At 38.9% G+C, this 13,672-nt stretch overlaps 2 protein-coding genes across 2 annotated transcripts; both read left to right on the top strand.

Moving 5' to 3' along the window:
• Nucleotides 1–960: 960 nt before the first annotated feature.
• On the top strand, nt 961–5,676 carry LOC146691120 (UDP-glucuronosyltransferase-like). The gene is made up of 5 exons (XM_085434413.1): nt 961–1,871; nt 2,463–2,594; nt 2,882–2,969; nt 3,117–3,336; nt 3,634–5,676. The coding sequence occupies exons 1-5, from the start codon at nt 1,011–1,013 to the stop codon at nt 3,914–3,916; spliced, it is 1,584 nt and encodes a 527-aa protein (XP_085290539.1). The 5' UTR covers nt 961–1,010; the 3' UTR covers nt 3,917–5,676.
• Nucleotides 5,677–8,630: 2,954 nt separating this feature from the next.
• On the top strand, nt 8,631–13,151 carry LOC146691121 (granzyme B-like). Its single transcript, XM_085434414.1, has 5 exons — nt 8,631–10,863; nt 10,987–11,131; nt 11,736–11,883; nt 12,068–12,328; nt 12,468–13,151. Exons 1-5 carry the CDS (start codon nt 10,818–10,820, stop codon nt 12,618–12,620), a joined length of 753 nt encoding a protein of 250 aa, XP_085290540.1. The 5' UTR covers nt 8,631–10,817; the 3' UTR covers nt 12,621–13,151.
• The last annotated feature ends 521 nt before the right edge of the window (nt 13,152–13,672 follow it).

Consider the following 13,672-nt stretch of genomic DNA (forward strand, 5'->3'; position numbering starts at 1 on the left):
GCAACTTAAGACTTCTCCAAACAGGGTGCCTACATTCTGGATTGGAACTTGTTTCTACTGAAGAAATTATTTATTTAAAGATGGTCAACAATGTGGCCAGTAGGGAACCCCTCCAACCCACTAAGACCTCCTCCCTTTCCCTTTAACCCCTTCTTTTTTATGTAATAACAAAATCACTGCACTGAAAGTTATAAAAGTATGTGTGTAACCCTGAATCGATTCATAATTTCCTTGTGAAAACTGCAGACACAGCGAGCCACAGCACATTCCAGGACATGGGAATTTGTTGCTGTGACTTTATTCCAGATATTGTACTCTTGTTCTCTATAAATCTTACCGCTCTAACAAATATTTAGCACTATGGTTATTCAAATCAGCCTCAAGCAAGTTGTAACCAAAGGTAAAATTCCTTACATATGTTGTTTCTTTGATAATATCAAACCCCTCCAAGAAGAAGGGTGTTGGTGTCCTATTACACTTGGCTTCGCACGCCATCAGTCTCATTACAATGGCTCAAGGTTTGCGTGTCTGGAGGAGAGAGAAAAAAAGAACTCCCTTTAGCCCACATGTGCCGGGGGGTTTTTTTTTCAGGGGGAGGGGAGAAGGAACATCCAAAGTAAATAAAGATGACTCCGCTCAAACTGGCAGGCATTACATGCAGTGTGTGACTTTCTGATCTTACTAGAGTTTGGCGGTGGATACGATTATAATTGCTGTTAAATCACCTGCCATACAGGTTAGCATGATAAATGTGTTGAGTGTAAGCGGACTTCACAGGACACAAAAGAATGATTAACAGGAGATGGAACTGTGCATGCTAGACTTCCCCCACTTCCCTCCCATAGGAATCCCTTCCCCGCCTGTCTTCCTGTTGTGTAATAGGCCAAGCCCAAATGCAGCCTGAACTTCCTGCAGAATTTAAGCACACACACACCCCCTCCACTTGCCCAAATACATAAATCCTCCACTACGTCTCACACCAAACCAGCTTGCAGTACAGAGAGGAGGCAATGAGCAATGGGGTGTGGTTTCCTACTCTGGGGCTGCTGGCCATGCTATGCTGCTTCAGCATGGGGCCGGTTCAAGGGGGGAAGGTGCTGGTTGTGCCTGTGGATGGAAGCCACTGGCTCAGCATGAAGATATTGGTGAAGGAACTCATCCGCAGGGGCCATGAAGTCGTAGTGCTGGTGCCAGAAAGCAGCCTGTTGATCCAAGGCTCAGAGAGCTTCAGGACAGAGATTTACAAAGTGCCTTACACCAAAGCTGAACTGGATGGATCTTTCAACATCTTCCAGAATGAAGTCTTCCTCAAACCCGCAGAATTTGAAGATTTGATAGTGAATTTGAGGCGACTGGTCAACTTTACTTCACTCCAGGTGAAAGGTTGTGAGAGTTTGCTGGACAATAAGCCTTTGATGAATCGACTGAGGGAGCAGGGTTTTGATCTTGTGCTTACAGACCCCTTCCTTCCTTGCGGGTCTGTCCTGGCTCATATGTTTTCCATTCCAGCTGTTTATTTCCTTCGCGGGCTTCCATGTGAGCTGGATATGAAGGCTAACAAGTGTCCTTCTCCTCCTTCCTATGTTCCAGTGTTTTTCTCTGGAAATAGAAACTCGATGACTTTCCCAGAGAGAGTAAAAAACTTTGTAATGTATGGTGTGCAGTCCTACATTTGCACAATACTCTATCCTCACTTTGATGATCTAGTCAGCAGGTATATAGGAGAGATTTCAACTTATCAAGAACTTGTCAGCCACGGGGCTATCTGGCTTCTCAGATATGACTTTACCTTTGAATGGCCCAGACCTCTCATGCCAAACATGGTGTTAATTGGAGGGATCAACTGTGCAAAGAGGGCTCCCCTGCCAGCGGTGAGTATGTGAATATATGAACGCAAGTGTAAACAAGCACATGTCACGTCTGGATGTAATCAAGCCAAATCACATATGCTCAGAGCTTACTGAAAAGCAGAGAATCAGCAGTCATTAGTTTTATATGGAAGAGGAGGTCAGAAACTTTTCTAACAACAACTAACATGAACTGCTTAGTGAAGTGATCATTCACATTAATGCTTGCTAAAGGGTTCTGGGACTACAAGAGATCTGTTAGTTTCAGAAATAGAGATGCAAATTATTTTTGACAGTTTTACCAAGAAATGAGTTATGATACTAAGGCACAACTGGTTTTTCTGCTCTTCTGGAAAACAAAGAAAATAAATGCTGATTCCCGAACAGTGGCCAGAATAGTCTAGGAAGAGAAGTGAGAGGCAGTGTTATGTCAACAGAGATCAAAAGCTGTACAGAACCAAACGGTTTGTTTATACACAAACAAGGAGGCTACAATACACAAACTGGTAATCAAATGAATTCTTTTTAGTATATTTTAAAATAATGCATAAAAGCTGTTGGAAAAATGTCTTTGTTTTAGATTTTTTGTCTGTTTTTTTCCTCCCCTCTCTGCAGGACTTGGAAGACTTTGTGAATGGTTCAGGAGATGACGGCTTCATTGTGTTTAGCATGGGTTCAGTGGTGTCCACCATGCCTGAAGAGAAAGCAAAGCACTTCTTAGACGCTTTTCGAAAAATACCTCAAAGGGTAATGATAACCTGAGTAGCTCACTGTACATCAATGGAATCGATTCACTTTTTTATACTTCTGTTTAGGATAAAGCTGGTTAATACACAAGATTCAGCCACACGAGCCACACAAACATTTACACAATACCCAGAGATTTTCACACTGTGCAATGAGGCCAAATGTCTAATCAGATTAAAGTGCAGGACTTTGTCCTCTGCCTTGCCTTGCTCTAAACATACAAAACCCTCCATTTATTACTTATGTACTCTGCACAATGAACAGAGATGGTTTTATTTGTGTTTCAGGTTGTGTGGAGATACACTGGTGCACTACCTGATGATATACCCAAGAATGTCAGAGTTATGAAGTGGTTACCTCAAAATGATCTCCTAGGTATGCATAGTTAAGTGAGAAAATTATGGTGTGCTGCTGTAATATCACACCTTACAAGCTAAAAACATATGACACTGAGATGAAATTATCTACATGTGATTCATGGTTGATTTGACCTGTAACCGAGTTTGTGTCTGTGCTCCCTAGCCCATGCCAAGGCTAAAGTCTTCATCACTCATGGAGGCTCCCATGGTATCTATGAAGGTATCTGTAATGGTGTGCCCATGTTGATGTTTCCACTTTTTGGAGACCAGGGAGACAACGTGAATCGCTTGTTGGGCCGTGGCGCTGCTTTGAAACTCAGTATATACGACATGACAACTGAACAGCTACTGGGTGCGCTAAAGAAACTTATCTATGACAAAAGGTGAGGAAACTGGTTATTGAATTGAAATGCACTGAAGAATGCAAAAAAAAATGGTGTTGAAATACTGTGATTAACATATTTATTGGACCCACATCATAAAAACAAGACTAAAATGACTAAATTTATATTTTTTATCGAGTTGGCACACTGGAAATTAATCAAGCATAACCTTCGACCACTAAAACTACTTTTCCTGTTAAGGAACGCAAGTTAATAACTTTAAACCTACGTGGACGTGCTTGGTGAATCAGTAACTGGAAAACATTAAACCTTTAACAAAATATTACCTGTCCTCAGGTACAAAGCAAAGATGATGGAGCTTTCAGCGATACACCTAGACCGTCCCACTGAGCCTGTGGACCTAGCTGCGTTTTGGACCGAGTTTGTCATGAGACACAAAGGAGCTTCGCATCTCAGAGTGGGCGCTCATGATTTGAACTGGTTCCAGTACCACAGCTTGGATGTGCTGTCGTTTTTCGCCGTCATTCTCATAACAGTTGTGTGGATGACAGTGAAATGCTGCCGATTTTGTATCCGCAAGTGTTGCAGGAAAGGAACTGCAAAAAGAAAATGTGAATAGCGTTTATATTCATTTGCATTCTTTAATTTTTACATATTCAGTGACAAAGCTAATGGTTGAAACACTGCACTGAACTTTCAGCTGGATGTACTGTACGAGTGTTTTATGTGTGAAATCTCAGCCAAAGTGCTATTACCAGTGTTGGGTAAGTTACTTTAAAATAGTAACGTAGTTACATTACTAGTTACTGCTATCAAAAGTAACTCAGTTATTTCAAGTTACTTGTTACTTTCAAAGTAACTAGTTACTAGGGAAAGTAACTTTGCTTTTACTCAGAATTCTCTTGTTAATGTGTTGCTTCCGTAACTGGATACCCAGCAAGAGTGCCAGTCTTCTAGCTTGCTTACTTGCCACAAGTGCACTGTGCCACCTACCAATAGAAAGGAAAAAAATAATGTGTATATTTCCACGAGAGAAATCCCACGCCTGGACCGTCGTTGACCGCCGCCATGATTCTAGCCTACGTCACAGCGTCATGTGCGCTTTTTACATCCAACACAAAAACTGCAGTCGTGGTGCTTTCGATTGTACTATGAACTCGGAAATTCTGCCTTCTGAATAGGAAGATGTAGGTAACACCAGACTGCAGATGAGCTGCATACAGGGCTGGACTGGGACAAAAAATCGGCCCGGGCGTTTTGACTGACCGGCCCGCCATTATTGGAAAAATCATAAAGCCTTTGAATGAAAACAAACGCTGTTGTGACATTGATGTACACTGTTTTGATCTATCAATCATTTGTTGTAAGATTCAGATAATTATTTTTTAAAAGCTAGACATTTTAAATGAGAATAAGAAAGAAAAGTATTTCTTTGTGCCCCCCTTTCCCTGTTAATGCCCTACCTGGACCCCTGGCAACACTTTGCTAGATCCACACCTGCACAGTTACCAGCTGTCAGCTACCTAAAAAAGAATCCTGGGGTTATTTGTCTCTCAGAAACAGTTCATAACTTCCCTTCAACTCATTCATGTCACCTAAAAGGTAAACTTGTTTCTCCATCACCTGTTCAGCTCTGATGATTCAGTAAGGACATCTCCTGGTTTCATCTTCATGTTTCCCTCTCACCACATATCCAAAACCGATATCATGACCAGCAGCTTTTACAGCTGTGGCTCCTGCAAACATCAGCTGATACTAGAAATTAATATTAGATAAATTCTAACAACAGCTGATCAAGCTTAAACGTGCTGCTGTTGTTTAGCGCGACATCCACTGGTTTCTTCTTTCTGGCACGAAGTGGGCGATAAACAAACAAGAGAGAAAAGCCGATCAGCTGATCATTGATCAGTTTCATGATTGAAGTAGAAACGGGAGAGGGAGGGGGAGAGAATGAGAGAAGAAGAGGCAGCTGTGCAGCGTAAGGACACAGAATAAGTCCAGCTTTGTGTGTTTTTCATGCTAGCTGAAGTACGGGGCAAACTGTTCCTTTTCACCTCAATACCAAACGAAAATATTACGAAACGCTCTCTGAATATGGAACAATTCGGGATGGTTGGCAACTCTAATAACTAACCTTATGAACAAAATAAAGTTTAACATCAGTAACATCATAGCACCCACCCAGCATGCTAGCTAGTACGCAGCTTAATGTAACTGACTGTAAAAAGTCAGCACAACGAAAATAAACTCCACCTAAACTGTAACGCATTACTTAATAACGCGTTAGTCCCAACACTGGTTATTACTGACTTTAAGAAGTGAAATATAATGATGAATGACATAATTCCAGGCAAATAAATGATGCTTTTAAACAACTTATGTGTGGATTTAATTGTAATATTTCTGAAAATTTGAGAATGTTGTACATGGAACAATACTTTGAAGACTGAGGGACCCTTCATCAGTCATCAGTCATTCATCGGGATTGTTGAGTGATTGGATTACTAGTGCACTAAATGGCTGAAATTCTGTTCCTTGTTAGTAAGCAGAATCCCAACAACTAACAAGACAACATTTCTAGTGTTATTTACACTATGTATTTGTTAACTGGCATCTCTCCCAGAGAAATAACTCATATAAAAACTGAACTTATCCACTTGTTTAACAGAACAGCTGACTGAAAGAGCCTTTTTTACTCTCCATATCAACATCTTGTAAGATTATTTCAAAAATAAACCATAAAACCTGGAGTTTTTACCTTTGAAAGGCAAACATATACTTTAGTTTTCAAGAATGTACCAAAGAGGCTGTGGCCACAAGTGGTCGCTGAGTGTTGCTCACTGTTAGGTGCAAAACAGTGTGACAGTAACCTCATCTTTAAACCACGATAATGAGAGTGCCCGCTGTTTTCACTCTGACTCCATCTCTTTGATTATAACTCAGGAGCCAAAAGATGTGTTAAGAATGCAACACTGGCTCTACAGCGCAGTCCTGCCAAGAAGTTTTCAGGTGTGTGAACGAGGAAGAGAATGTAAAACCTTAGAAACTAATTGTTAGGTATTTTAGTACCATGGGAGCATTTACTGGATATTGTTTTATAGTGACATTATACAGGAAAACTCTGTCATTCAATAAGGCCCCTTTGTTTTAGTTATTTTTCTCTTTGACCCAAGAATTGATGTGTGAGAATCACAGGCTGGTACAAGGTTGAAATACCACAGAGATCACTCCCTCAGCTCCATTAGTTTCTAAATCTCTTAGGAGACGCCTGTTGAAGGCCAGATGGTTTGTTTCAGAATTCACTAATGAAAGAACTCTTTATTTCGTGCCTTGAAAATATGTCGCTGAGATAATCATAATTGTAGCTGAACTGATAAACTACACAAAGGGTGCTTCTTCACCCAAGGTGATCTTGGTCTGTACTGGTTTAAACTGAGAATCTGCTGACTCATGAATTTTACCCTCTATATAAACTGTTGTACTTGAGAATAAAGTTGAGTCGATTTGGGAAGACAACCTGAAGCAGTCTCTGTTTTCTTGTTCTCCCAAGCTGCTCCCGAGCTCGTACTAACACGCTGAATGGCATGCTTGAATGTTACTTGAGAATATATTTGACTGTGTTACAGATTAAGGGACAATCTCTGCTGATAGGTGAAGGTACAATCTCTGCTGATAGACGCCCACGCCTCGGAGGAAGCCGATCCACGGATTAGGCCCTGGAAGCCGTTTCCTTCACTAATCATGACACAAATATCAATAATAATGAGGACATTCAGGCTTGTTGGGACATGTGCTTTTGACAAGTCAAATTATTCAGTTTCTGTTTATCTGAGAAAAAATGTATGGCTTTACCACCTGTGTAATTGGTGTATGACTTAATTTCTTTACTTGTACAGACAAATCTGAATGAACACAGAGCGATGTAGTTTAGTAAGTGAAACTAGTATTTTAGTAATTCCCCTGTGATTAACTGGAATTTCAATGTGATTATATTTACCTACATGTATTTAAAGGTGGGTAGACTAGAATAAAGGTTGTAACAAGTCAGTTTTTTTGACAGGAAACAAAGAAACTATACTAGAAATTTAAAAAATGTTTTAAAAGAATATTCAAAATTCAACTGGTGTGTAACTAATTTTAAACACAGCATAAGGTTTTCTTTTACATAACCTAAGGACTAATTTTAAGTATTGCATAAATTCTGGTATTTTACAGGAAAGGAAACAGATGATCAAATGATGCTGTAATTTTAAGCAGTGCATTATTTCATGTTAATTTGGAAGAAAAACAAACTATATTTTCCCATCTTGCATTTTGAGTAAGCTGTACCTTTTGTTGTATCAGGTCCTGCATGTGCAACAAAGTTTTTAACACCCTGACACCAAAGTTTCCGTTGTGGCACTTGGAAGCCTGACAGCAAAAACAGTTAAGGGGCGTTGCAAGCCAAACTTTTCAGCTTTTGCTTCAGTGCCATCATGATCTACTGCATCACATGCATCTTTCTACAAGTCTCCCTCACAGGTAAGATAAGGTCATTTTTGAAAGACAAGTGAATAAAGCATATTCCTTTACTTTATATAATTATAAGGTCATGAGCAAGAAATGGGCATGATTTTGATATAATCAGTATATTGATTCTACATTCTTTTCTTATGTAAGGGGCTGCTGAGAGCAGTATAATTGGTGGCAGAGAAGCAAAGCCCCATTCCAGACCTTACATGGCATCACTCCAGTATCAAGAACACCATTCATGTGGTGGGATGTTAATCCGAGAGGACTTTGTTCATTGCATTCATGGCTTCTCAATCATATGCAAACATTTGAGGTCAGTTTTCCCCTGTGAAACCAGTCATCTGCATAGAACGTCTGAAAAAGATCCCCTTAATCTCAACTTAATCTCAACTTAATTCATATATTTAAAAGATACTTCCATTTAGCAAAATAATTATAACACTGTGATACGCGTACATACCAAGAACGAAACAAATGTGTTCTAAGAAGACTAGCAGATACACATTCATTTGAACAGGCAGGGTATTTGGGTTTATGCAGTTCTGGGAAAAAGAGTAGCACTTCAGGCACAAATCAAAGGTGTTTAATCAGGTCTGACAGTTTCATGTATGGAACGCGAAAGTGAAAACAACACAAGGATCCTAACAAATGTGTGCTTTTTACTATGTTTTAGTTTATACTACCACTAGATGTTGCCAAAGTCACCAATTTTTAAACGTATACCAATGGGCCACAAACTGTGGAGTGGCCTCCTCTGGTGGAGCAAAGAGCTACTGCTGGGATGTTCGTTACCAATACATTCATTGAGTTATATTAGGAAATTAATGAAAAACTGCAGTAAATATATTTTAGAATTGAAAGCATCAATTTGATTAAAGAGCTCCCAAACACTGTGGATTAACCAGTTTATAGAAACATAAACCTTACACTTTGTGGTGGTCTAATGAAAGTAGTAAACTAGTTAAAGAGCATATTTTTAAATCTGCAACATCTGTCTCTCAGTCACTGCATGGTCCAACCACACTCTCTTATGCTGGTTGGTTAGGCCTCTTTTCTGGCCAATGTGGACAAGTACACTGTGTGCTTGGCTGAATACTCTGCTGTTCTCTGTACTGTATTGTAGAGGTTTCCTGTGGATATGTTTTGTACTCAGGATCAGATCTGTTTCAGTTCTCAAGAAAACTGAGACACTGTTTAGACAAGTGAGTGTTGCTCACAAATCAACACTTACCTCATCCTTAAACTATGAGGTGAGAGTGCCCACTGGTTTCACTCTAACTCTGCCCTTTTGATTATGAGTCAGAAGGTGTGTTAAAAAGCAAACCTGGATCTACAGTCAGTGACATTTACACTTGTAGGACCATGTGCTGTTAAAAAGATAAACAGTTCTGTTTCTGTTTTGTTTGTTTTTTTCAGGAAAACCTTTGTGGCTAACTGGTGCATGGCTTTTTACCCATACAGACAAATCTGTATTTATACATACAGCTATTTAGTTTAAAAAATAAAACTAATGTTTTAAGTAGTGCTCTTAGTTTTCGGTTTATCCAACTTACTCTTTGCAAATATTAGTTTGAATGAAATGTTATCAGTGTCAGCGTTTTCATTGCCTATCATCTTTGTTATTGTGGTGATCACACAGCAACTATAATCACATTTCACTCTGTGGTAGCCTCTGCTTGCTGCGATCATGTGGCTTTTGCTAGGTTGGTTAGCCCATCTGACTGCTTTCTATATATTGGGATCATGTAAAACCCCTTAACCGCTGTAGTATTATATCCTGTTCTTCAGGAAGCAGCTTGAAAGTGTAAACAAAGTTTCTGTATTTTACAGCATGTGCAGTAAAAAAAACAAGTGTAGATCGAGCCGTGCTAGATTTCCCACTAATTCCCTGATGTTACAACAAGTAATATTTGGCATAATGTCTAATTAAATGTGAGTTATTGGCTTTGTTAGATCATTTTGAACTCGTGTATTTAAAATAAAACATAGGTGTTTTGTACTAGAGCAAGAGTGTTTTGAAGCTTTTACGAGTTAATGAAATGAGGACGGGCTGCCAGAGGGGATCATCTGCTGTGATTATTAAATTTATGTTTCTGTGAAATTTGTCAGTGACACCCTCAATTATGATGAGAGATTGAACACATCTGAGAGAACATAGAGAGTAAATCAAACATCGAAATTTGTTCAGCTGCACAGATTCAAAGGCAAAATGAGAACGTAAACTTTTAACCTTTTGTTGTGTAAGGCAATGAATGTACTGTTCAACTACGTTTACAGCATTTAGTCAACAAGTTCATGTCCTTATAGAGAATGCTGTAAAGACACCCACCAAACTGGGCTTTAAATAATAAGTTATTATTAAATAATAAGTTCAGAAAAACATGTGCACTGTATGTGCACATGTGATGAAACAAAAGAAAAAGAAAGAAAGAAAAAAGGAAGTAATGTGTGTATAGGGTTCATAGTGAGAGGTGTGAATATCTTTGTACACACCGTGGTTACTATGACGATAATACACGCTTTCCATTTCACGATTTACCACCAACCTTCACCATCTTCCTTTAAAATAAATGTGATCGACAGAAAAAAAAGGAACTTTCATCAGAGCAAAAATTGGAATTATCCTCTCATAGAGGTGTGTGATTTTTAGAGAGGACAACCACAAAACGTAGGATTTTGAATTGAATTAATCTGAATTGCATAAAACCACATGAAGGTGCAAACACACATACAGTATAGAAAAACAATAAAGCATTGACAATTTAACAACGTTTGATGCTATCTTGCTTGAGAAGATGGCTACAGACGATCTTTTTTTAATATGTTTTTTCACAGTTGTGTTTCACATGTAAAGCAGTGAGCAGGGTGTGATAGCAACTCCTGCCCGTGCAACAACGTTTTTGACACCTGCCCACAGCGTTTCCGTTGTGGCAGTTGGAAGGCAGACAGCAAAAAGGGTTAGGGGGGCTTTGAAAGCCAAACTTTTCAGCTTTTGCTTCAGTGCCATCATGATCTGCTGCATCATATTCATCTTTCTACAAGTCTCCCTCACAGGTAAGATTTTTGGAAGAGATATAATTAAAGCATCTCACTTTTCCTTTTTAAGGTCATAAACAAGAAATGGGCATGACTTTGATATAATCAGTGTATTGATTTTACCTTCTTTTCTCTTGTGAGGGGCTGCTGAGAGCGGTATAGTTGGTGGCAGGGAGGCAAAACCGCATTCCAGACCTTACATGGCATCAATCCAGTATCAAGCCCAACATTCATGTGGTGGGATACTAATCCGGGAGGACTTTGTTCTAACGGCAGCACACTGCAAGTGAGTGCAGGGGCATTTCTTTTGTTTTGGGTTTCTTTGTAAATCAAGAACTAAAGAAAAAAAGTCCTAAAAATTGGTATTTATGTAACAATTACCCCCCAAAAAGTTAAGGATTTTATCTATTCAAAATATATCACTACTGAGTTATGTTATAAACACAGTTTAACACACATGTTGTAGGTCTCCACTAAGATCCAGCGGCACATCACTTTCAGACTCACCTATCTATTCAGCAACACATTGTGTCCTATGACACAGGCATTTTAACCCCAGAAAATAAAAACCACACACACACAGATGTCGGTCTAACTATTTCATAATACTGTAAAGATGATTTCTCAGCCCAAATTTGTAGAGTCGTGAGCTTTGTAAGACAAATGGATGCAAACTACACTGATCAAATATCCACCACAGCATAACAGTCAAGAACTCGGGTTTTTCCTTGAATTTGTCACCTGTTCAGTATTTAAGCATATTGTAACCTGGCTGAAGAAAATTTGCTGTTATGAGTGTTTCATGGCTGTACTTTATAAACCTTTATTTTTATGTATAATCAGTGTAACTGTATGAGATTTCAGGACATAAAAATGTTAGCTTTTTTCAGATATGACAACAGCGGTCCTTGCACAGTGGTGCTTGGAGCACATGACATTAGCAAGAAAGAGAAAAGTCAACAACGCATCAAAGTGGCCAAGTACTACCGTCATCCAAAATTCAACGGGAAATACGATTATGACATCATGTTGCTTAAGGTAAAGCTAATAGGCCATCAAATTTCATTTTAAAGCATTTTTGTGCAGTGTACCTATTCACAGTTAAAGCTTTGTTATGCAATTTCACACTTGTGCTAGGTAGCAGGTGTGAGTGTGTGTTAATTGCTGACCTTTATATATAGAAGAAACTCCCCTTTCAATAACACGTTGATGTCTTTCACAGTTAGAAAAGAATGCCACACTGAATAAGTATGTGAAGACCACCGGACTACCTAAGAAGAATGGGAAAATACCTGCCAATATTAAATGTTATGTGGCTGGCTGGGGTCGGACTGGAAAAAATAGGCCCACCTCAAATGTTCTAAAGGAAGCCACAGAGAAGATGCAATTCAGCAATGAGTGCAAAAGTATTTGGCAAGCATATTTTAATTCTAATCAAATGATATGCACCAAGTTTACCAAGAAGGATGGAGGAGTTTGCCAGGTAATCAAATGTTAAAGGCAACCAGTACACCATTATTAATATTCAGAAAAACTAGTTTTTGTTTTTTATTCATAACAAGAAAAATGCAATGTTTTCAAAGACGACTTAATCAAGTCTCTCTGCTCTTTTTTTTTTATAGGGCGATTCTGGTGGACCACTTATTTGCAACAAGATGTCTCAAGGTTTAACAGCTTTTACTTTGGCAGATGATTGTAATAATCCAAAATATCCTCATGTCTACACTAAAATTAATTTCTTCATTCCCTGGATCAAGGAAAAAATGAAAGAATAGAGGAATGTTGCATGAGCCACTAGTGAGTGGAGAAGTGGGCTTTTTTCATTTACTGATTAAACAATTTGGTTGAATGGTCTTTGTATTAAAAAGGAATTCAAAAGTTGAAATGTGTATGTTAAGCATTTGGATAAACACACCTGATTACACGCAGATATTGTGTAATAAACTTTAAACTGTACCTTTTCATTTTCTGAACTTTTCTTTATTTGCCTTTTCAATTTTGATTTCTAACTTTTAGGAACTTTTTATTTACTTTCATTACTTAATGTTTAAGCCAATGGAGCATGAGGCTGGGGTCTGATCACACCATAGTTCACAGTCATTGCATTCGTGGCTTCGCAATAAAAGTGAAAACCTTTGAAGCTGAACAGTTTTGCTTCTGTGAAACTAGTCTTCAACACAGAAGTTCTTAAAAGTTGCCCTTAAACATTCTGTTCCTCTGTTTGATTCTGTTACATGTATTACATGTTTAAAAGATCATTTTTATTTAGCAAAGGTAAGACAAAAATAAAGACTAAGCAAAACTAACTGGACTTGGATCTCTTTGTCACATAATTATTTCTCTATTACCTATTACAGAACAGACATGTGCATACCTAAAACATTAGAAATTTGTTCTACGAAGACTAGTTTTAGTCTGTTTCACACCATGTTTTACAGCACTTGATGTGTCTGCAGCAAAGTACCTTGGGTTCATGCAGTTCTGGGAAAACAAAATACCGCCACAGCCACAAACCAGGCATAAACCAAGGGTGTTTTGTTAACAATCTCACGTGGAATGTGAAAGTGAAAGAATGGATGTTGTGAACATGTGCTGTATGACATGTTTTAGTCTACCACGAGGTGTCACCAAAGTCAGTGTCTGTTTTAAATCATACCAGTGAACCAAAGACTGTGAAGGGGGCTCCTAGTTTGGACAACCAGGAAAAAAGCTGTGCATCAATCCATCCATGGAATGTCATTTATCTCAATCTGGGTGGTGGAGGCACGAGTCTAAGCAGAGGCACCCAGCCCTCCCTCTCCCTCCACCTCTCCTTGGGGAACACCAG

The sequence above is a fragment of the Copadichromis virginalis genome, linkage group LG16, assembly GCF_057382275.1.
Source record: "Copadichromis virginalis isolate Kocher_CV1m ecotype Utaka linkage group LG16, C_Virginalis_male_GT1.1, whole genome shotgun sequence".
NCBI classification, from domain to species: Eukaryota; Metazoa; Chordata; class Actinopteri; order Cichliformes; family Cichlidae; genus Copadichromis; species Copadichromis virginalis.

What these genes read in the sequence shown, in the direction of transcription:
- LOC146691121 (XM_085434414.1), top strand. Translation starts at nt 10,818, where the DNA reads ATGATCTGCTGCATCATATTCATCTTTCTACAAGTCTCCCTCACAG. An exon ending in CTAACGGCAGCACACTGCAA is followed by an intron (nt 11,132 to 11,735) that starts GTGAGTGCAGGG and finishes AGCTTTTTTCAG; the next exon opens with ATATGACAACAGCGGTCCTT. An exon ending in ATGACATCATGTTGCTTAAG is followed by an intron (nt 11,884 to 12,067) that starts GTAAAGCTAATA and finishes TGTCTTTCACAG; the next exon opens with TTAGAAAAGAATGCCACACT.
- LOC146691120 (XM_085434413.1), top strand. Translation starts at nt 1,011, where the DNA reads ATGAGCAATGGGGTGTGGTTTCCTACTCTGGGGCTGCTGGCCATGCTA. An exon ending in TTCGAAAAATACCTCAAAGG is followed by an intron (nt 2,595 to 2,881) that starts GTAATGATAACC and finishes TTTGTGTTTCAG; the next exon opens with GTTGTGTGGAGATACACTGG. An exon ending in ACCTCAAAATGATCTCCTAG is followed by an intron (nt 2,970 to 3,116) that starts GTATGCATAGTT and finishes TGTGCTCCCTAG; the next exon opens with CCCATGCCAAGGCTAAAGTC.